Consider the following 23,937-nt stretch of genomic DNA (forward strand, 5'->3'; position numbering starts at 1 on the left):
GCAGAGGTGGCTGGGGTGAAAGGATAATGGGGTGATGGGCATTAAGGGGGACATGTGATGTAATGAGCACTGGATGTTATATGCAACTGATGACTCATTAAATTTTACCTCTGGGGATCCCTGGGTGGCGCAGCAGTTTGGAGCCTGCCTTTGGCCCAGGGCGCGATCCTGGAGACCCGGGATCGAATCCCACATCAGGCTCCCGGTGCATGGAGCCTGCTTCTCCCTCTGCCTATGTCTCTGCCTCTCTCTCTCTCTGTGACTATCATAAATAAATAAAAATTAAAAAAAAATAAATAAATTGGAAACTTTAAAAAAAAATAAATAAATAAATAAATTTTACCTCTGAAACTAAAAAAAAAAACAAAAACAAAAAACCTAAAACAAACAAACAAACAAAAAACATTGTGTACTTTACCTTGTTAGAGTCTGGATATTTTGTGTTACTATAAATGTTTTTGAATTTTGGAATGCCATTTATTTCCATGAAAAAGGTTGGATCCCCCCCCTTTGTTTTTCAGTGTATCAATTGTATTTCACAGAAACAAATTTGAATATGCTTTAAGCCAAATATATAAAGACCATAATAGAGTAGAACACAGCTGGCAAAAAAAAACAAAATAAAACAAAACAACCAGCCCCAGGCCCATCCCAAATATCGGTCAATCCCCAGTATGGATAGGTACATGAAAAATTAGAAGGAAAAGGAGATGCAATTAATTATCAAACTTTAATTGATAGACTAATCTTACAGGATAAACAATAAGACAGCTAGTCAAGGTTACACTTAAAAAAAAAAAATCCAGCAGGGCAGATCTAATAGACTGAATACGTTCATCTCCTCCCAAACAGACATTTGATTTAAAAACAAACCAGAACAGAGCGCACACCACAAGGAAACATGGTACTTACATATATTCTAAGCTTTGTTGACTAAATCTAAGCATATCTCTTTTATTAAAAATTTTAATTCCATATAGTTAACATAAAGTTTCAGGTATACAATATAGTGATACAGTTCCATGTATTACTCAGTGCTCATCAAGGTAAATGTTCTGTTAATCCCCTTCACCTGTTTCATCTATCTTCCCACCCAACCTCCCCTCTGTTAACCACCTGTTCTACATAGTTAAGAATCTGTTTTTTAGTTTGTCTCTTTTTATCCCTCAGTTCATTAGTTTGTTTCTTAAATTCTACATATGAGTAAAATCATATGATATTTGTCTTTCTCTTACTAATTTATTTTACTTAGCACTGTACTATCTAGAGCCATCCATGTTGTTGCAAATGACAGGGTTTCATTATTTCTTGTGGCTAAAAAATATTCTGTTATATATATATATATATAAATATTCTGAAATATATATATATATATATATATATATATATATATATATCACATCTTCTTTATCCATTCATCTATCAATGGACAATTGTACTGCTTCTCCATATTTTGGCTATTGAAAATAATGCTATTATAAACATAAGAGTGCATATATCCTTTCGAATTAGTGTTTTCATATTTTTTGGGTAAATACTCAGTTGTCATCACTGGATTGTAAGATAGTTCTATTTTTAATTTTTTTGAAACATCCATACTCTTTTCCATAATGGCTGCACCAGTTTGCATTCCCACCAACAGTGCAAAAGGGTTCCTTTTTCTCCACGTCCTCACCAACACTTGTTGTTTTCATGTTTTTGATTTTAGCTATTCTGATACATGTAAGGTGATATCTCATTGTAGGTTTGATTTGCATTTCCCTAATGATGAGTGATGTTCGGCATCTCTTCATTTGTATGTTGGTTATCTGTATATCTTCTTTGGAGAAATATCTGCTCATGTCTTCTACCCATTTTTTTTAAAGCAAATAATCAACAAAAATAAAAGACAACCTACTGAATGGGAGAAGGTATTTGCAAATGATACATCCAATGAAGAGTTAGTATCCAAAATATATAAAGAACTTATACAACTAACACCAAAAAAACAAATAAGTAGATCTCATCTAAAAGTGTTTTTTACCCCCTTTCTGGGCAGAATCACCATGGCGGCCGGGACCCTGTACACATATCCTGAAAACTGGAGGGCCTTCAAGGCTCTCATTGCTGCTCAGTACAGCGGGGCTCAGGTGCGCGTGCTCTCCGCACCACCCCACTTCCACTTTGGCCAAACCAACCGCACCCCTGAATTTCTCCGTAAATTTCCTGCCGGCAAGGTTCCAGCATTTGAGGGTGATGATGGATTCTGTGTGTTTGAGAGCAGTGCCATTGCCTACTATGTGAACAATGAGGAGCTGCGGGGAAATACTCCAGAGGCAGCAGCCCAGGTGGTGCAGTGGGTGAGCTTTGCTGATAGCGACATAGTGCCCCCAGCCAGTACCTGGGTGTTTCCTACCTTGGGCATCATGCACCACAACAAGCAGGCCACAGAGAATGCAAAGGAGGAAGTGAGGCGAATTCTGGGGCTCCTGGATACTCATTTGAAGACCAGGACTTTTCTAGTGGGCAAACGTGTGACACTGGCTGACATCACAGTTGTCTGCACCCTGTTGTGGCTCTATAAACAGGTCCTGGAGCCTTCTTTCCGCCAGGCCTTTCCCAATACCAACCGCTGGTTCCTTACCTGCATTAACCAGCCCCAGTTCCGGGCTGTCTTGGGGGAGGTGAAACTCTGTGAGAAGATGGCCCAGTTTGATGCTAAAAAGTTTGCAGAGAGCCAACCTAAAAAAGACACCCCACGGAAAGAGAAGGATTCTCGGGAAGAGAAGCAGAAGCTCCAGGCTGAGTGGAAAGAGGAGAAGAAGGCTGCTGCCCCTGCTCCTGAGGAGGAAATGGATGAATGTGAGCAGGCACTGGCTGCTGAGCCAAAGGCCAAAGACCCCTTTGCTCACCTGCCCAAGAGTACCTTTGTGCTAGACGAATTTAAGCGCAAGTACTCCAATGAGGACACTCTCCCTGTGGCACTGCCCTATTTCTGGGAGCACTTCGATAAGGATGGCTGGTCCCTGTGGTACGCTGAGTACCGCTTCCCTGAGGAGCTCACTCAGACCTTTATGAGTTGTAACCTCATCACTGGAATGTTCCAACGGTTGGACAAGCTGAGGAAGAATGCCTTTGCCAGTGTCATCCTCTTTGGAACCAACAACAGCAGCTCCATTTCTGGAGTCTGGGTCTTCCGAGGCCAGGAGCTTGCCTTTCCGCTGAGTCCAGATTGGCAGGTGGACTATGAGTCCTATACGTGGCGGAAACTGGATCCTGGCAGCGAGGAGACCCAGACGCTGGTTCGAGAGGACTTTTCCTGGGAGGGGGCCTTCCAGCATGTGGGCAAAACCTTCAATCAGGGCAAGATCTTCAAGTAAACATCTCTTGTCATCATCGCCTAGCTGCCTGTACCTGCCCTTCAGGGAGATGGGGGTCATTAAAGGAAACTGAACATTGAAAAAAATAAAAAATAAAAATAAATAAAAGTGTTTTTCACTACAGCGCAGTACCTTATGAGCACTCTACTTGACGTTGCCAAGTTACAAGGTTTTTCCACTCTGGAATGCAAACTCTTGCTGGTCCTGTGAGAGTTGATGCAGTTGTTCTCTTAACCCTTTTGGGCAGTTCTTTTCCTGGCTTGGGATGGATTTATCACGTGCACACATGGATCAGTACTCAGCTGCAGACTGGAGGGGGCCCTTTGCAGACCTCCAGAACTCTCTCTGTATATAGCTCCCACCTGTCTGGTTTTCTGCCCTGCAAACTCCAGCCCCATATTCCTAGCATCGTCTCCTGAACTCAGGGAGACTGCCTGTCTATTCCTGGTTGCCCTCCTACCATGTTTGTTTCTCCTATTTCAGGAATCATACCCCTGCCTTAATGTCCAGTGTCTGAAAACCATTGCTTATGTATTTTGTCCTGTTTTTCAGATATCACGTCTTGACCAGAAGTGAAAATCTCAAATTTACGATTTATACTAATAATTTTGATTTCCATAATTCTGTCTTTTCTACTTGCCTTTCCACTTCTATGTTAGGATTTCATGAAACCAAAGCCATGTTAAATGAGAATCCATGGTTTGGAGGAAAGAAGGAACAGGGGGTTAACAAAGGTAAAGCCCAAAATAGTGCACCACACCTTCACTGGTTTCCCTCTGTGAGGCACTGTGCTTCGTGCCAGTCAGGTATTACACATTTGCATAAGCCACATTCTCCCATAGGGAATTATAGAAAGACTTCAGGATTTCTCTGTGAAACTAGAGGACACTCCTACCCCTTGCTTTTGTTCTTTGCTTCTCCCTCCATTCATTTCCCAAGCCTCCCATATAAGTATTTCCCCAACCAGAAAACCTGTGTTTGCTGCTTGCAAGTTGTGGGTATCTGTGATCCTTTCCTGTTGCTATGGGCTTCCTAAGACTGCCTACTCATTCATTCAGCCCTGATTGGAGAAGAAATGATAAAGCCATTAGCTGCATCCACTTAGGGATGATCTTGCAAAGCTTGACTCTTGTCCTCATCTCATTTCAATTACTGTGTTTTGTTTTCCTGAATTTGCTGATGCTTTGTTTATGTTGGGCACGTGGGCAGCTGCACTGGCCTCTTTAGAGCAGTTTGTGCTCTTGCAGGAGCACTCTGTTCTGCTACATTTGTGTCACACTTTTGCTACACAATGAAAGGCTGAAGCTAGGAGGTTCAAGGAAATGTCAGTCTGTGATGGGTGTGAAGCTCCACTGTGCTCTTCCACCTTCTGGAAGAAACATTACTTTAAATTGATTTGCCATTTGCAAAACCACAATCCTAATAAATATTTCATTAGAAGGTGCTACCTGCTTTTACCAGGACACTAACTATCTCTGCAGACTTCAAATCTAATCTGAGCTAATTCTTAGACTTTGCTTATTTTTTTGAACTTCTAATGGAATCAAACAGCAACTTCTTCTTAATAGAAGTCTAGCCAAAGAAAGGCTATATATTGTTGTGCCCAAGATTGCGAATCCGAGAAACCGCCAAGGAGCCGACACCGATGCAAACACACGAGGGTTTATTACAGGCTGGAGCCTGGGTCCAAGTGTACCCGACACAGCGGAGCAGGGAGTTGGACCCAGGCTCGAGCTTGTAATAAACCCTCGTGTGTTTGCATCGGTGTCGGCTCCTTGGCGGTTTCTCGGATTCCCGATCTTGGGCACAACATTTGGGGGCTCGACCGGGATCCAAGAAACCACCAGGACCCCATCTGGAGGGTTTCACGCATGGTGAGTGCACTCAACTTTTTCCACCTTTTGCGTGCATATTTTCTGAGAGCTCTAAACTGTACTGTTCCTGTAGGAATTCCCATCTGTATTGGGTTGGCATTGGCTTAGGTGGACGCACTGGCGGGCCGGCGACCGGGGGTGTTGAGGAGACGTCCCTTGCCCCTGCCTGGCGACGGAGGTCCTCATCTGTATGGAGGACGGGGGTCCTCATCTGTAAGGAGGACGGGGGTCCTCATCTGTAAGGGGGACAGAGGTCCTAATCTGTATGGAGGACGGGGGTCCTCATCTGTAAGGAGGACGGGGTCCTCATCTGTAAGGGGGACGGGGTCCTCATCTGTAAGGGGGTCTGGGGTCCTCATCTGTAAGGGGGACAGAGGTCCTAATCTGTATGGAGGACGGGGGTCCTCATCTGTAAGGAGGCCGGGGTCCTCGTCTGTAAGGGGGACGGGGTCCTCATCTGTAAGGAGGGCCGGCTGCCAGCCCTTCAGGTTACTTTCTGTCTTGTCTCCGCGGCCACTCAGAACATTTGTCTGTTACCGTGTTCTTGTTAACTATTTGCACGTTGGTCTGTGTTACTATGTCCTTGCTAACTGTTTGTGCATTTGTCTGTGCTGTTGGGTCCTTGTTAATCGTCTTTACTGTCTGTGTCTTGGTGTGGATCGGGGACATAATGGGGGAGACAGAAACCACTCCCCTATACCTTATGCTCTCCCACTTCTCGGATGTTAGGGAAAGAGCTCGTATTCTGAGCATAGACATAGGGAGAGAGAGATTCCAAATTTATTATATATCAGAATGGCCAACCTTTGACGTGGGATGGCCCCGAGAAGGAACTTTCCACCTACCTATTATCTTACAGGTTAAGGCCGTGATCCTCAGGGACGAACCGGACGGCCACCCTGACCAGGTACCCTACATCCTGGCCTGGCAGGACATGATCTAGAATCCTCCTCCTTGGCTAAAACCGTTTTTACCCCCCAAGGCAGGACCCACAGAGATTCTAGCCCTGCGGAAAGCCAAGAAGGAGACCAACTCTATGCCCGAAGCACCCCTTCGTCCGGTCTTCCAGGATTCCTCGCTGGAGGACCTGATTCTCCTGCCGCCCTACCGGGCACCCCCTCCCCCTTCCGCCCCTCCATTGGAGGCATCAGGGGCTGCAGAAGGGGCGCCACCCCTCCCTGACGAGGGAGTCCCTGTCGCGGGCCAGCAGCAGGGACACGCGGCCGGACCCACCTGTCGGCCCCACCTCCGAATGCGGGGCCAGCCGACTCCACCGCCCTTCCTCTCCATGCCATGAGGCCCCCCGACGAGACTGGCGAACAGCTAATGTTATATTGGCCGTTCTCCACCAGTGATTTATATAATTGGAAAACCCAAAATGCAAAGTTCTCTGATAATCCGAGAGATCTAATCGGGCTTTTAGATCCTGTTCTCTTTACCCACCAGCCTACTTGGGATGACTGCCAACAGCTCTGCAGGTTCTCTTCACCACCGAGGAGAGAGAACGAATTCAGGTGGAAGCCCGGAAGTCTGTCCTGGGAGAGGACAGACAGCGCCTCAAAACCCAGACCTCATAAATGCTGCCTTCCCTTTATCCCGCCCCACCTGGGACTACAACTCAGCTGAAGGTAAGGAGAGACCCCGGGTCCACCGCCAGACTCTAATGGCAGGTCTCAAAGCTCCCGTGCACAAGCCTCCCAATCTGGCCAAGGTCTATGATGTGAGGCAGGGTAAGGATGAGAGTCCAGCAGCCTTCTTAGAGGGAGTCATAGAGGCTTTTAGGCAGTACACCCCTATGAACCCAGGAGCCCCGGAAACAAAGGCCTGCAATTATCATGGCTTTTGGTAACCAGGCCACTCTGGACATTAAAAAGAAATTACAAAAATAAATAAATAAATAAATAAATAAATAAATAAATAAATAAATATTACAAAGAGTAGAGAGACTGGGAGAGAAGAGCTTGCAGGACTTAGTGATAGTAGCAGAACTAGTCTATAATAATCAAGTCCGGAAGAACAACAAACCAAACTAAGTGACCGTCAGACCCGAAACCTGGCCAAGATCCTGCTGGCCACAACCATGGACGACCCACAGGAAAGACGGAGGCACCTCAAGAAGCTGGCTTCAGGGACAAGTAAGGAGGATGGCCCTGGTCCCCCTCGGGAGCGCCCTAAGCTGAACAAAAACCAGTGAGCCTATTGCAAAGAGGAGGGCCACTGGGTGAAAAGCTGCCCTAACAAAAGATCTAAGGCCCCTGCCAAGATCTTAGAAATGGAGGAGCTGGACGATTAGGGAAGTCAGGGTTCGGCACCCCTCCCCAAGCCCAGGGTAACTCTTAGAGTGGAGGGGCAACCTGTTGAATTCCTAGTGGACACTGGGGCACAACATTTGGTTTTATTACAACCCCAAGGGAAATTGGCAAACAAAACTTCATGGGTGCAAGGGGCCACGGGCACCAAACAGTACTCATGGACTACTCGAAGAACTGTGGATCTCAGCATGGGCCGGGTATCCCACTCCTTCATGGTCATCCCTGAGTGTCCCTACCCATTGTTAGGTTGGGATTTGCTCACCAACATGGGGGCACAAATTTGCTTCCGCCTCGAAGGGGCAAAAGTCCTAAACAAAGAGGGGCACCCGATTCAGGTGCTTGTCCTGAGTTTAGAAGACGAATATCCTCTCCACCAAATGCCCTCAGCCCCAATGACTGACACTGACCGTTGGCTGCAGGAATTTCCCCAAGCGTGGGCAGAAACTGGGGGAATTGGACTGGCCCAGCATCAACTGACCATATACATAGAACTAAAACCGGGGGCAGATCCTGTCAGGGTCCGCCAATACCCCATGCCTCTAGTAGCACGAGAGGGGATCACACCCCACATACGGCGACTACTGGACTCGGGCATACTAAGGCCCTGCCAATCGGCATGGAACACTCCCTTGCTGCCGGTTCAGAAACCGCACTCTAATGATTACAGGCCAGTCCAGGACTTGAGGGAAGTCAACCTGGCAAGTAGAGGATATGCACCCTACGGTCCCAAACCCATACACCCTCCTCTCCACCCTGCCTCCAGACAAAACTTGGTATACAGTATTAGATTTAAAAGATGCCTTTTTCAGCCTGCCTTTAGTGCCCAGGAGCCAAGACCTCTTCGCCTTTGAATGGACGGACCCTGAGAAAGGCATCAATGGCCAGCTCACCTGGACTTGACTACCACAAGGATTCAAAAATTCACCGACCATCTTCGAGGAGGCCTTACACAAAGACTTGGGTGAGTTCCATTCCGAGCACCCTCATTTGACTTTATTACAATATGTAGATGATATCCTGTTGGCGGCAGAGGACCAGGACACATGCCTGCGAGGCACCAGGGACTTGCTCCAGACCATAGCTGGCCCTAGGATACTGGGCCTCAGCTAAAAAAGCCCAGATCTGCAGAGCAGAGGTGAGCTGCCTTGGGTACAAATTAAAAGATGGACAAGGATGGTTGACGGATGCACGGAAGGAAACCGTCTTAAGAATCCCACAGCTGCGAACCGTCTGCCAGGTACGTGAATTCCTGGGGTCAGCAGGGTTCTGTCACTTATGGATTCCGGGTTTTGCCGAGATGGCCAGACCCCTCTATGAGGCCACCAGGCATCAGCAAAATTTTGAATGGACAGAGGCCATGAACAGAGCCTTTAATGACCTTAAAAAGGCCTTGCTGTCTGCCCCGGCCCTTGGGTTGCCCGATCTAGCCAAGCTCTTCTACCTGTATGTAGACAAGAAAGACGGGGTGGCAAAAGGGGTCCTTGTCCAGTACTTAGGTCCTTGGAAGAGACCATAGCCTATCTCTCCAAAAAGCTGGACACGGTGGCCACTGGATTCCCCCCATGCTTAAAAATTATTGCTGTGGTGGCCATTATGGTCAAGGACACAGACAAACTGGCCATGGGGCAAGAACTGCATGTCACCACGCCACATGCTATTGAAGGGGTACTCAGCCCCCAGACCGCTGGATCAGCAATGCCCGTCTGACCCATTATCAGAGCCTGCTGCTAAACCCCACCAGGATTTTATTCAAGCCACCAAATACCCTGGATCTGGCAACGCTACTCCCTAACCCAGACTGGGACCCCCCTCTGCATGACTGTCAAGAAATTTTGGCACAGGTGCACGGAATCAGAGCTGATCTCCAGGACCAGCCACTGCAGAACGCGGACGCCACCTGGTACACGGACGGCAGCAGTTTTGTCCAAGAAGGACTCAGATATGCGGGGGCAGCCGTGACCGCGGAGACGGAGACCGTCTGGGCCAAGCCACTGGCAGCTGGAACGTCGGCTCCACTGGCAGCTGGAACGTCGGCTCAACGCACTGGCCAAGGCGCTGACCATGGGGGAAGGTAAACGCATAAACATCTCCGCCGACAGCAGGTCCGCCCTCGCCACCGCCCACATGCACGGAGCCCTTTACAGGGAGAGAGGGCTCTGACAGCAGAGGGAGAGACTGTTAAAAGCAAAACGGAGATTCTTGAACTCCTGAGGGCCCTCTGGCTGCCCAAGGCCTTGGCCGTCCTCCACTGTCCGGGGCACCAAAAGGCAGACACGCCAGTAGCCAGGGGAAACCTGCGAGCCGATTTAAAAGCAAAAGAGGCGGCCCTTCTGGTGACCCAGGTCTTAGCTACCACGCGACCTGATCCGGGGGCACCGACCCTGCCCGACATCCCCCAACTCTACTGATGCTGACTTACACTGGATCAAACGCTTGCCTGTGACCCAGTGCTTGCGTGGCTGGTGGAGGGCCGCAGACTCCAGCATCATCCTGCCAGAGGAACTAGGACGGCGAGTCCTATCCCAAATGCATCGGAGCACTCACATGGGGACAAGGAAGATGGAAGACCTCATACGACATGCAAAGATCACTATTAAAGACTCTGGAGCAAAGATTGAGAAGATTGTGGCGAGCTGCCACACATGCCAGTTAACAAATGCCTCCGCCCATGGATCTAACCCGGGCACCCGGCTCCGAGGGGACCGCCCAGGAGCCTACTGGGAAGTGGACTTCACTGAGGTGAAACCTGGAAAATACGGGTATAGGTATTTACTAGTGTTTGTAGATACTTTATCAGGATGGACAGAGGCATTTCCCACCAAACATGAAACGGCACAGACCGTGACCAAGATACTGCTGGAAGACAGCGTACCGAGGTATGGTTTTCCCATTAGAATTGGGTCAGACAACGGCCCAGGGTAACACGTCTCTAAGGTAACACGGGGAGTGACACTAGTACTTGGGGCAGATTGGAAATGACATTGTGCATATAGGCCCCAGAGCTCAGGACAGGTAGAGAGGAGGAACAGAACATTAAAGGAGACCTTAACTAAATTAGCCCTGGAGACTGGCGGGACTTCACCCTATATAGGGTGAGGAACTCCCCATATAAGATGGGACTGACTCCCTACGAGATCATGTTCGGTCTTCCTCCACCTGTTATCCCCAATTTAAAACCTGAGGTGCTTGCTGAATTTGATGACCACCAACTTCTTTTCTCCCTCCAAATGTTACAACGAACCCATAAGCAGGTGTGGCCTAAGCTGAGGGCCCTCTATGAGACTGGGCCACCCCCGGACCCCCATCAATATCGGCCAGGTGACTGGGTGTATGTGCGGAGATACCAACACCAGACCCTTCAACCTCACTGGAAGGGACCCTACCTCGTGATCCTGACCACTCCCACCACTCTCAAAGTTGATGGGATTACTCCCTGGGTCCACTACACACACGTCTGGCCAGCTGACCCACACGCCCTTCTCACGGACTCTGTTCCAGAATGGAAAAGCCAACCAGACAAGGACAATCCCCTAAAGCTAAGACTGCACTGTTCTCACTTATTTCCCACCTCCAAGACTCCCTAGTCTGAGGTTGTCCTTCAAAATAGAAGGAAATTAGAATTATTCTTCTTACAACAAAGGGTTGGGGGAGTTATATGCTGCCTTTAATGTAAATGAAAGCGAGAAAAGCAACAAGGTTGGTGAGAATCCTGGTTTAATCATTCCCCGGCTCACTCTGAGAGCAACCTGGACCCATGATTGGGTCCTGCATAGGATCCTCTGAAAAAGGGGGGAATGTGGGACCCAGGAAATTTAACAAAATCCCCTACCCCTGGACAAGCAGAGCAGGACTGACTCTATTTTGGGCTGCACCCGCCTTGTGCCGACCTGCTTATTACTTAGGGTACTTCCCTGCCCTAATCAAAGACCAGGACACACCCTAATTGGAAATCCAGCTCAGGGATACGGCCCCACCCTAGTCAAAGACCAGGGCACACCCTAACCGGAAATCCGGCTCAGTGGACCAGCATGACTGTGCAACTTTCTGTGTATCCCACTGGCCACTGGCCCCTATAAAGTTGCTAAGCCTCTTAGTTTCGGGGTCCAAGTCCCTGCTCCGCTGCATTGGTATACTTGGACCCAGGCTCGAGCTTGTAAATAAACCCTCTTGTGTTTGCATCGGTGTCGGCTCCTTGGCGGTTTCTCAGATTCGCGATCTTGGGCAAATATATATATATATATTCCCCAGAAGAGTAGGTTATGCCAAATCATGCCATTCCATGTGAAAGGAAAACCAAGGAAGTTGTTTAGAAGGAGAAGAGACAACCATTTGTTGGTAAGACCTACTAAGTGCGTGGACCAAAGATACAAAGAAGAAAATTCTTTCCTTCACTGTCTCTGGGAGATGTAGTTCACATTAGGCTACAGTTAGGACCTGATCTTTAATTGCATTCCTTTTGTTTATGTACCTTGTCTGTATCTTCCTGGAGACTGAGACAAGACTATATGGCTTGATGTGACTGGTGAGGTCCCAGAGCAGTGGCTCACACACAGAGCATTGTTCAAGGGAACCCAAATGGCATCTTTCATCTTCCAGGCATCTGTTTGCACGTGCTGTCTCCATCTCCTGAGCCAACCCAGAGCACTGTTAACTTCAGTGAACCTTGGGTGGCGGAGATGTAGGAGGCAGGTTGGATCACATGCTCCTCAGCAAACAACCTGAAAGTCCTACTTAGACACTGGTGTTTTCCGAAGTGATCACTCAGTGGCAGAGCTGGCCGCAGACTTGTCCCTCATCTTTCCACCAACCATATCGGCCTCTCTGGCTTCTCTCCCCTCACTCTGAAAGTTCTTTTCAAAGGGAGTTTCAAATACTTTTCTCTTCTATAATGGGAATGACTTCAGCACTGTACCAGCAACTGCCTTCCAAATCTGCACACCTAAACTTATTACTGTTGCTCTCCCAAACTATGAGCTCTCCAGGTAACAGATTCCAACTTCTTTGGAAGGCATTTTGGTGGCCACTCTTTGTGACTTATTCTTTGTCTTTGAGTCTCACTTTTAATCAAGAAGATTTTCAAAGTATTCTTTTCAAACGCATACAGTGATTTCCCCCCAAAAGAATTGGATGGAATAGATCTCCATCACTGTACATCAGAGTTCAAAGTATCAGAACAGATCACAAAGAGATGGAACAATCAGAGAAGAGAAGGTATAAATGAAGTTGGGGGAAAAAAAAAGAAATGAAGTTGGACATTGACACAAGAGTAGACAGCGCGGAGATGAAAAGAGAGACCATTGCAACCTATTTTCTGAACTTCCAAGCTATTAATATGTTAACTCTTTCTAAATAAAAGCATGGCAGAAATGTGATAAGAGATAAGAGCAAGATGCTCTTATCACATTCTACACAGAAGTTGGCTATGATGATTTCTAAGTCATTTAGGAAGATTTCAAATCTGAACCCAGAACAGCACATGGGAGAGGCATGGGTGTTTTTCATATGATAGTGACCACTACAGTAAAGACAATCACACTAACGTACATGGAACATAGGCAAAAGTGAATTAATATCAACTGGGAATGTAAGGCATAGAGTCCTGAGCTGAGATATATATTTATAAATCAGGCATAAATTTCATAGAATAAAATCTACCAATTAGCAGTGAATTTTGATAAATGTATATGTGTCATGTGATCATGATATAAAATAGTGCCAGAACCCAAAAATGTTCCTTTGTGCTCCCTTACAGTCCATCTTCTTCCTGCGCACTCTGGGCCCTAGTAATCACTGATCTGTTTTCTATCATTATGGTCTTACCTTCTGGATAAATAGAATCATACAGTATGTAGCCTTTTGTGCCTTCTTTCACTTAACATAACACTTCTGGGGTTTATCCATGTTAATCTGGCAACTCTTTGAAGGATAGATTGAACAGCTCAAGTATGAGTGGCAAGGAAATTAGATAGTTGACTATAGCTAAGGCCCAGGCATGTGATAATAAGAGTCAGAACCAATTTGTTGAGGAATGACAAGTAAGACTAAAACAGAGAGAGAGAGAGAGAGAGAGAGAATGAAAGAGTGAAAAGAAAAAGGAGGGAAGAAGGAAAGAAGGAACAATCCATAGAAAGAACGTTCTAATGATTGATTAATGAAGGATTAGGAAGATGGAAAACATAAGAATGCTCATAGTTTACCAGCTCCCATTCCCAGTAAAATGATGATAACAAATTAGAAATCTGGGTTTAGAGAGAGGAGGGGAAATAAGTTCAATATTAACTATATTCATTTTGAAATGCTTCAGTGAAGTGCGAGTGGACATCCAGAACTGACTGAGCCGAAAAAGTGGTCTTGAACTTTTAGAAAGTGGCCAGGAAGGGGACTGCCTTTTCAGAGTCATGCATGTAGCACTGACAGTAAAATCCCAAGAGAGAAATGTAGAGAAGAGCTCTTATCTGGGGATTGAAAGCTTCACCAGGCCCACAATTTGGGTGTGGGACAAAAGCCAGAACACATTGAAAAATGAGTTTCTGGGAGAGTGAGGACAACCAGTACAGTTGTGGAAACCAAATGAAGCTAAGAGTCAAGGAGAAAAAGATTTTATAGTATCAGATACAAAAGAAAATGAGTCTCAAGAAATGGCCATTGAATTGAGAGAGCCCAGAAGTGTCTAACCATACATTTACTCTGCTCAGTAACAGGTTGGGTAAAAGTGAGTTTTAAGCCAGTGATGCAAACTGGAGCCAGCTTTATTTGCCAATTAGTCCAGTGGTTTAGCAGCAAAAAGAAGGTAAAAAGTAGGATGGTATCTGTAGTAGTAGGAGGCCAGCCCCCAAAATAGGAAATGTGCCAGGGACAAGATGTGAGTCAGAAAGAAAGGGAAAATTCTTTAAGTCGCTGGCAGAGCTCTCTGCTTTGCTGGATCAGAGCAGGCGACAGGCATCGTGTTTACAAATGGAGGATCCAACCTTTGTCAAACACTCGTTCTACGCAGGAGGAGACACACAGAGAATCAAAGTGACCTGCACTTGGTCATAAAGAAGTCTGTGGAAAAAACAGAGCAAACAACCAAGTCACAATTTCTTTTAGAATTTGACAAAATCATTCTTAATTTCTCCTCCACAAAGTAAATGTTCTGCAGTAAATATTTATGCCACCTAAGACAACCTATTTGATTTCTCTAAGTCTTGGTCTCCTTGTTGGTTCAATAGAGATAATTGTATTTAAAGAAAGCATTTGTGGGGATTAAAAGAAATAAAGATGTAAAGGTCTTGGCTCACAGTAAACAGCAAATATATGTTAGTTATTCTGTTACTGATCATTGCTATCATTCAAAAATCCCAACCATCCCAGACTTGTAGGTTTCTAGAATATGACATGTTCTCTCGTTTCAAGTTCTTCTTACACGGCTTCGTCAGGAAAGTTCTGCCTCAGCCCCTCATCTAGTTAAATTCCTCCCATCAGCTTCACTGACACTTCCAACAAAAGCCTCCTTTAGCCCCTTCAAACCAAGTTAAACATACGTGTAATTTCTCCTACTATATCATAGAATCACATTATATATGGGAATCAAATTATGAAGGTAACCTGCAAGGCAAAAAATTATACTAGTATAGCCAAATAACATGCAAAATTACATACGCCCCACCCCCGGCCCTGACAACACTTCAATAAGGTACCCTAAATGTGTTGAACGTGACTAAATTTTCCTGCAGCATTGGTTTGGCATAGCAATGCAAGAATGCAGAAATCAAACACATGAATTCAAAGCATGGCGGCCAGCTAGTTACCATGCATGATTCTCCTTTCTTCGTAGCACAAGTGTCCTGAAATTTATGCCAGTGCATTCAAGGCTAGCTAAGACAAACATTCCCACGCCCCCCCCCCACGCCCCCCTTCAACTTAACGCATCCACCAGGAACATGAGGTCAGGTGATCTGAAATTCCTATTTAATGGACTTCTCCCATGGGGAAAACCAAGAGATAAAAAAGCCCAGATCATTTTGAACCTGGAGAAAATTGTTTTCTGTTTATTAAATTGTTTTGGGATAACCAGAGAGCTATTTGGAAAAAAAAAAAAAAAAAACTAAGTTGGATCCTTACCTCACACCTAACAAAAACGCCTTTCAGGGATGCCTGGGTGGCTCAGCAGTTGAGCATCTGCCTTCGGCTCAGGGCGTGATCCCAGGGTTCAGGGATCGTGGGGAACCTGCTTCTCCCTCTGCCTGTGTCTCTGCCTCTCTCTGTGTCTCTCATGAATAAATAAATAAAATCTTTAAAACAAAACAAATAAAACAACTTCTAGTTGGATCCAAAATTTAAAGGTTTAAAAAGTTAAAACTGAAACTTTGTACTAATATTTTAGAAGAAAATATGTGAAAAAAATTTTATGGTCTCCACAAGGAGAAGGAAATCATACCAAAAAATAGGATTCAAAACATGGAAGCCATAAAAGCAAAGATTGCTCTAACATACTACTTATCTAGAGAGATGCATCATTTTTTCATGCTTTCCTGTACTGCTGCTTTGCCATTTCCCTTCTGTTTCTTTTATCACAAGTAGTTTCACACTAAAAAAAAAAAAAAAAAAAAGAAAAAAAAAGTTTGCTTCTAGGGATTGTCAGGGCAAAAGATGTAAAAAAAAAAAAAAAAAAAAAAAAAAGGGAGCATCTCAGTAACCTAAGGCCATACAGATCTCATGTTGCCCCGTCTATCTTGTAAATAATCAAATAGTGCAGATTAGACCATTGTTCAAAGGATTTGTCTTCTCAGCTTTATTGAGATATAATTGACAAATAACATTGGACAGGTTTAAGGTGTGCAGTGTATTGATTGGATGCGCCTATGTATTGCAAAATGATTCCTACCATAGCGTTAGCTAAAACCTACATCATGTCACCTAATTACCATTTCTTTTTTGTGGTGAGAACATTTAAGGTCTACTCTCTCAGTAACTTTTAAGTATATGATACAGTATCATTGACTATAATCATCATGCTTTACAATAGAGCCCCAGAACTTACTTGTCTTATAATGGAAATTTGTACCCTTTGACCAAAATCTTCCAATCCCCCCCCCCCCCCCCCAGCTCCTGGTAACCAACACTCTAGTCTCTATTTCTACGAGTTTGGCTTTTTCAGATTTCACATATAAATGCTATTATACAGTATTTGCCTTTCTGTGTCTGACTTTAGTTCACTTATCATAATGCCTCAGAGTTCACCCATGTTGTAAATGGCAGGATTTCCTTCTTTGTCACAACACATCCTCTTTATCCATTTATCTGTCAATGGACACTTAGGCTGTTTCTATATTTTAGCTATTGTGAATAATGCTGCCATGAACATGGGTGTGCAGCTATCTCTTTGAGGTCTTATTCTCATTTTCTTCAAAGAAACACCCAGAAGTGGAATTGCTAGATCATAAGGCATTTCTATTTTTAATTTTTGAGGAATCTCCATACTGTTTTTCAGAGTGGCTGCACCAGATTACATCCCCCACAACAGTGCATGACTGCATCCTCATCAACACTTGTTACCTCTTGTCTTTTTTTAGACAGGTGTGAGGTGATTGCTCCTTGTGGTCTTGATTTGTGTTTCCCTGATGGTTGGTGATGTTGTCTGAGGACATCTAGTCTCCATTGCTTTATTTATGGCCTATACTCCAGTGAATTCATCCACTTAACATTCTGAAGTCCATGCAGATACTCTTCTCCTTGCTTAGTGCTGCTTTGCTCTCTTGTTCATCATTCTGATTTCCAGCCTTGCACCATCAGTGGTCTTCCTTCATCATTTCCTTTTCATAAATTTTTAAATACTGGCTTTGACATCTGACCTCTGTTTCACACCCCCAAGGCCCTTAACTGGGTTTTTAGAAAGCCAGTGAGGAATTTTAAAAAATAACATTCCCGAAGAATGACATAAAATATAAAACAAATAGCAAAAGCAGTTAGGTAAACCAAACCACAACTTTACAGCTGAATGAAAGCAGATCATGGTGGGTAATTTCTAAAATACAGATAACCTTAACTTGGCTCCTTGGATCTTCAAAAGACTACAAATCTGGGGGGGACCCAACCAAAAATGCCTATATTCTTGTTCAGGTGGAGACCTGCAGGTTTGGCGAATGTAGCCTATGAGGGGGCATGGAGAGGAGAACCTTCTGGGTGACTGGGTTGGAAAGAGCATGGTCACAGAAGGAACTGGATGATACAGTGGAGAGTCAAGGAAGAGGGGGAGGGACAAAATCAGCTCATGCTGAGGCTGGTGAAGGATTTTTTGTCTTCATTCTCAGGTCATGGTTGAGATTTGGAAGCAGGAGCAGCTCTGTGATGAGCATGTCTGAGCTTCCAATGCACCTTCACATTCCATTACAGTTGGCCCAGCACACTTTGACCATTGATCCCAGGCTCTCAAAGCAAAATGCTAGCATCTTTACTATATGAAGCAAAAGAGCACCCATACATATGTGCACACATGCCCACATAAACACGTGGCCCAGAAAATTACAGAATGCCAACTTGTTAACATTTCTCAAAAAATTCCATTCTTAACCTGGTATCAAATATTCAGATTAAAACATCTAGAATATAAGCAAGGATTATAAGCCCATCTTTTCCCCTAAAAGACTGCTCTATGTATAGAAAATCATTGACAAATGCTTCATCTTTAAGTATGTCTAGTCTAAGGAAATAAGGAGGTCTTTCAATTTAAATTAAAATCACCAAGTAATAAATCTCCAACCTACAGAATATATCCAATCAAATGATATGAATACATCTTAATTTATATTCCTAACTCCACTTTATGAATTCCCTATTATACTGTACAGAGGTCCACGAGACCCTGCCCTGTGTTGAGAAGTGAGATTAAAAGGAAAGATTCTAGAGTGAACAGCACATGTGAGTGGGTTGTGTCTCCAATCTTGCAGCTTTCACAGTGTTCTTTGGAACACTGTGCTAGAAGCCTTGGAGTAGCCCAGGGCACAGCCCACAAGCATCTTGATTCCCATCTGCTTGGCCCTATGACCAGCCCAGGCAAGCATCTCCTTTAGATTTTAATCCTCAGGACAAAATTCTGTCTATTTTCCATGGGGAAGAGAAAACTTAACTTCTTTTGCTAATAAATTCAGATAACATTCTGAGGGCAGTTAAGCATATGGCAAGCCGTGTACTAATCACGGTACATGTGTAAACTCCTTTAGCCATCACAATGACTTGAGAGAGAGGTGGCTTTTCCATCTCCATTTCACACAGGAGGAAGCCAAGGCTGGGAAAGAGTAAATAACTGAAGTCCAAAGTCTTTCCTCTTAACCATTAATTTATACTAACCAGGTCAAACTGAATACGTCTATCTCAGCATTTGCTAACTGGCTAAGTAGCAAGGATCAGAGAGATTAATTTTTGAAAAAAGTGTGCTAATTAATAATGATAATAATAGCTTAAATCTGTGTGGTGAAGTCTGGTTTACAATGAGCAATCACACCTGTTATCTCACTGAATCACTTCCATAATCTTCTGATGTAGATGGCATCTCTACTCGAGGTTCAAGGGCTGAGCGAGAAGGCAAGTTCTCCAGGCAATCAGTGGAAGATTGGTTCTGAAAGCCAAGTTTCCTCACTGTGGACTGAATTTTCCATCTAGCCCCCAATGTCATGATGACATATTTTTTCCAGTGTCTTCTGTTAGGGGCAGAGAGGTTACGAGGCACCACACTGATACCTGGTGTTCTGTGTGCCAAATTATCCTTTTCCTCTCCCAAAGCTCATCTTTCTTTTTTTGAAGATTTATTTATTTTAGAGAGAGAGAGAGTATGAGGAGGGGCAAAGGGAGAGGGAGAGAGAATCCCAAGCAGACTCCCTGTGGAGTACAGATTCCGACAACCAGGGCCTGATCTTAAGACCCTGGAATCATGATCTGAGCCAAAATCACAAGTTGGGCGCCTAACCGACTGAGCCACCCAGATGCTTTTCACCTTAATTGTATGGGGGAGCAGGCAACTATTCTCTTCATGGGGTGATCTCTGAGACATAAGGCAGGCCACACTGGTGACCAGAATAATTCTACTTACTGACTGAAGCCTGGAAGTCAACCAATTACTGTCTTAGTCCTTTTATTTTGAGGATTCGATTCTGGCTTAGAATATAATGTCCTCAAGAAAGGTGACACTTTCTGTTTTCAAGAAAGGACCATGTAGGAGAGTGGGATGGTGCTGAACCTGGAGTCAAGACACTGGGGTTCAGCCCAGGCTCTACTGTCTGGTAGATGGTGGATAACACAGGGCACCTCTCAATGGCACCAGATCTCTGTCCAATTATCTACAAATTCAGAGGCAGTAAACCAGAGACCTGGGATTTCCCCCCAGCTTTAGCATGGTAGATTTTTAAGTTTTGTTGTATGTCCTTTGTTGATGTTTAGGCCTTTCAGCTGTTTTGAATTATGAGATTGGCATCAACAGTGGGAGAGTACAGACTCCTGTTGATGACATACTTTAGGGAGTCTTTAGTGTCTACTGGTTAAAAATAATTTGCTTGGCTCTAAAAAGATAGTTATGAAACTTTCTGGCAGGACTTCATGTGGAAGGGCCTGACTGTGGTTAGCCCATTTCAAATGATACGTGTTGAAGTTGCTGAAAACAAAATCTTCCTTGAATACTCTTTTAGAAATAGGTGACGCTGTGTCAACTTGATTCTGAGAGCTGTCACTCTCCTATGATAACTTTCAGAAAGGATAACCTTCCCAAACCCCTCCCAGCTCTTCTCCTCGGTAGTCACTAAACCCTATGTTCTTTTCATATTTTCTCCATATATAATTCTTTCTTCTTTCCATTTCTTTTTCTCTCTGTCCATCTATTTTCTATTCCATTCACTCTCACTGTCTATCCCACTCTTTGGAAAAATGCCTAGAGCTCAATGTCTTATAGACTTCCAGTAAACAGAAGAGTTTTATGGTGTAATTGGGGCTAAACTAGCTGGTTGATAGATCTGCTGACTCTGTTAAACCTGAAAAATGTCATTCTTGGGATTATGGTAAACCTTGTAATTAGTTAATAAAAAATCACTACACTGCAAAAAAATCTATCCAACCTTCCAACTGCAAAAGCCCTTCCCCATCACCCACCTCCTCCTCCTGGCTGTGTCTCAAGGACAGTGTCCATACCTTGGTGCCTCCCCCATAGCAGATGCCAAAGTGTCTCCTATGTAGTAGTGATGCTGGATTGAATAAGAGACAGAGAAACACTGGTATTTCATGTAAATATATACAAATAGATTGGAAAGGGAAGAGTAAGGGAAGGTGAAGCAGATGCATTTTCCTTTTCTTTTTTATATTGAGTTTTTTATTTTAATTCCAGTATACTGAACATACAGTGGTATATTAGTTTCAGGTGAACAATACAGTGATCCCAGATTCACTTTGATGCTGATTGCCTGATTTTTCCTAGCATGCTTCCTGTTGTCCATTATACCTACCCCGATTTCATTTAGATAAGGCACCTCTATATTTGTATATGGGAAGAGAGAAGCAAGATATTGAAAATGACAGCAGCTGTCACTTACAGGTACATCCTATGAGCCAGACTCTGAGCTGAGGCATACCCAGTCCTTACAGAAATTATTTAATTTGCAGAAAGAATTCAAGGCCCCCAGATGCACAGCAAGTCTCTTAAGGGCAAAGTCACTTCACTTCTACTTTTTTTGGAAAAGAAGTAATTTTTAAAAATTGGAAATCTGTTTATAGGAAAGTAATTCTCAAGGGTGAGGAAGAAAACACACACATTTGTACATATTTCAAAAGAATCAGAGTCTTGAAAGGAGCATAAAAGAAACAGAAATGCAATTCCCAAGCTATTGCAAGAAAGTCACTTAAGACTCCCCGGACTGGAAAGAAAACTTTTCAGGTTACATGTGAGGAACATTCCCCCTGCTTATCACCCCTAGCCCTCCCATTCCATCCCTCCCCCACACCCTTCTACTAAAAATCAATACAACTCTTTGGAGACAAACATGGTGGCAAGGTGAAGGGAAGTGGGGAGATGGGAGGGTAATCGAGAAAGGAGAGACTCACAAAGTAATGGCAAATTGCTGTTAACAGTACTGTTATTTCATGGCAGGGTATGTGGGAATTTCACTCTGGGGCCAGCATGAAGAAATGATGCAAGCCGTGGTCCTGGTAAACAACATCTTCCGCATGACAATCGGAGGTGCAGCCTCCCTTGCTGTTGTGGCTCCAACATCTTCCCATGGGGGTGGTAGTCTCCTGGTCTGCTGCTGAATGTTCACCGCCTCCCTCAGATTTTACCTGGAAGCTTTTTCTGTCCAGCAGTACAGTTCCCCCACTTAGCAAAGCAGTCTTTCCAAATTACGGAGGAAAAGTGTGGCCTTGATTTTGAAGCTCATGCATCAGCTTCCTTCCCCCTCCTCCCACGTCCTCCTCTTCCATCTTCTCTGGGCTCTGTGAACTTGCTTTTCAAATCTTTTCCATTCTTTCTTGGTTTATGATTCTATATGTAAAATGCCGTGTTTTTAAAGAAAATGATCAAGTAACAGCAGAGGAAACAAACTTATAGAAGTCCTTTTACAAATGGCCGTTGAGCTTGAAATGCATTTGGAACAACCCAACTGTCAGCTGCACAGAGGAGGCCCTGGACTCTAGGGGGCTGTCCAGGGCTCTGATGGCAGATTGGCCCCCAGCACCTCCTCCCCTCACCCCTACACACTGCCTTCCAAGCTTTTCCCTCAGTTCATGGGGAAAAAGTAGCTCTTGTGAGGTCTTGAAAATCATGTCCTTGAGGGCAAATGCACCAGATGTCTGGAGCTCCAAGCTTTTGACTCAGCTTTACCTCTACAGACCTGTTTGACCTTGAGTGACTCACTTAATTTCTCTGATCCCTGAGGTTCCTCAGTTTAGCTGGATGGTCCTTCAAGTTCTGCCAGCTTTCAAATCCTCCTCATCTGGAGTCTCTGCTTGAATCCTGGAGACATGAGGCAAACCAAGTGCCCTCTTGCCAAAGGTTGATTCATCAAATAAAAGCACGGACAGGAGAGGACTGAGCAGCAAACTTCCCTGAGATGGAGTGTGCATTTCCCAGAAAAGGGAGTTAGGGCACTCTAAAGAAAGAGTTTCTTCAAAAAGAAGAAAATTAAAAACACTAACAAAGGCCATTCAAAAAAAGGAGAAGAAGGCGAGTTTTCATGCTGTGAGGAGACATTTTCCATATCCTCTTCCTCTGTAGCCACTCTGCCTTCCTGGTGCCTCTAGAGTTCCCATTCTCGAGTCTCTTTGGGTCACAAAAGTGAGATTCGTGTATTGAACAATCTGAGCTTGGTACAAAAGCAAAATGGTTTTACTTTCTCCTGCTGCTGCCTTCAGTGATACTTCCCCTTTCCTATCGCTCAAACACATCTTGGGTGAATTCCTCAGCTCTTTTATTCATTTTAGGCATTAAAAAAATGTCCATTCCAACTCCAAGCTTTAATCTCCTATCCTCTTGCCTCCCGCTGCTATGTGATTCTTACCATTTGCTTTTCATAGACACAATAATTTCGACTTACTTAATTAGTCATTTTTGATCATTTTGTTCACATTTCATTATTTTAAATAAATAAATTATATATATATATAATTTATTTATTTAAGAGAGAGAGAGCCCATAAGTGCGTGGGGGAGGGGTGGAGGGAAAGGAAGGGAGAAAATCTCCATCAGACTCCAAACTGAGTGTGGAGCCCCATGCAGGGCTCGATCCCATGACCCTGAGATCATGATCTGAGCCAAAATCAAGAGCCGGGTGCTTAACTGAGTCACCCAGACGCCCCCTCCATTACTTTAAAAGAAAATATTTTAAACACTTTAACTGAAATAATTTCAGACTTAGAGAAAAGGTATAAAATCATCGAGTTCTTACATATCCTTAACCCAGATCTCCAAATGATAATATTTTACTTTATTTGCCTCATTATTCTGTTATATATATATATATATATATATATAATATATTTGCATATATTATCTTAACCATTCAGAGTAGACATAATATCCTTTTACTCTGGAATATGTCAGTGGGCATTTCTTTTAAAAACATGAAATTCTCTTTGGGCGCCTGGGTGGCTCAGTTGTTTGAGTGTTCAACTCTTGATTTCAGCTCGGGTCATGATCTCAGGGTCGTGGGATTGAGCCCCATGTCTAACTCCATGCTCAGTGGACAGTCTGCTTGAGATTCTTCCTCTCTTTCTCTCCCTCTTCTGCCTTTCTTCCGCTGTGTGCACACACATTCTCTCTCTAAAATAGATACATCTTTAAAAAAAGACCAAAAACACATGACATTTTTTTTTATATAACCACAGTATGATTTTCAAAGAGTAAAATTAACACTGGTGAAATACTATTTTATCTAATCTA

At 44.2% G+C, this 23,937-nt stretch overlaps 1 protein-coding gene and 1 pseudogene across 1 annotated transcript; both read left to right on the forward strand.

The window, feature by feature from the left end:
* The first annotated feature begins 2,025 nt into the window (after positions 1–2,025).
* On the forward strand, positions 2,026–3,452 carry LOC112648048 (elongation factor 1-gamma-like). Its single transcript, XM_025429492.3, has one exon. The coding sequence runs from the start codon at positions 2,046–2,048 to the stop codon at positions 3,357–3,359; it is 1,314 nt and encodes a 437-aa protein (XP_025285277.1). The 5' UTR covers positions 2,026–2,045; the 3' UTR covers positions 3,360–3,452.
* Positions 3,453–6,896: 3,444 nt separating this feature from the next.
* Positions 6,897–11,703, forward strand: LOC112648199 (uncharacterized; annotated as a pseudogene).
* The last annotated feature ends 12,234 nt before the right edge of the window (positions 11,704–23,937 follow it).

The sequence above is a fragment of the Canis lupus genome, chromosome 7, assembly GCF_003254725.2.
Source record: "Canis lupus dingo isolate Sandy chromosome 7, ASM325472v2, whole genome shotgun sequence".
NCBI lineage: Eukaryota > Metazoa > Chordata > Mammalia > Carnivora > Canidae > Canis > Canis lupus.

Bases quoted from the DNA above. Each gene is read 5' to 3' on its own strand.
- LOC112648048 (XM_025429492.3), top strand. From the start codon at position 2,046: ATGGCGGCCGGGACCCTGTACACATATCCTGAAAACTGGAGGGCCTTC.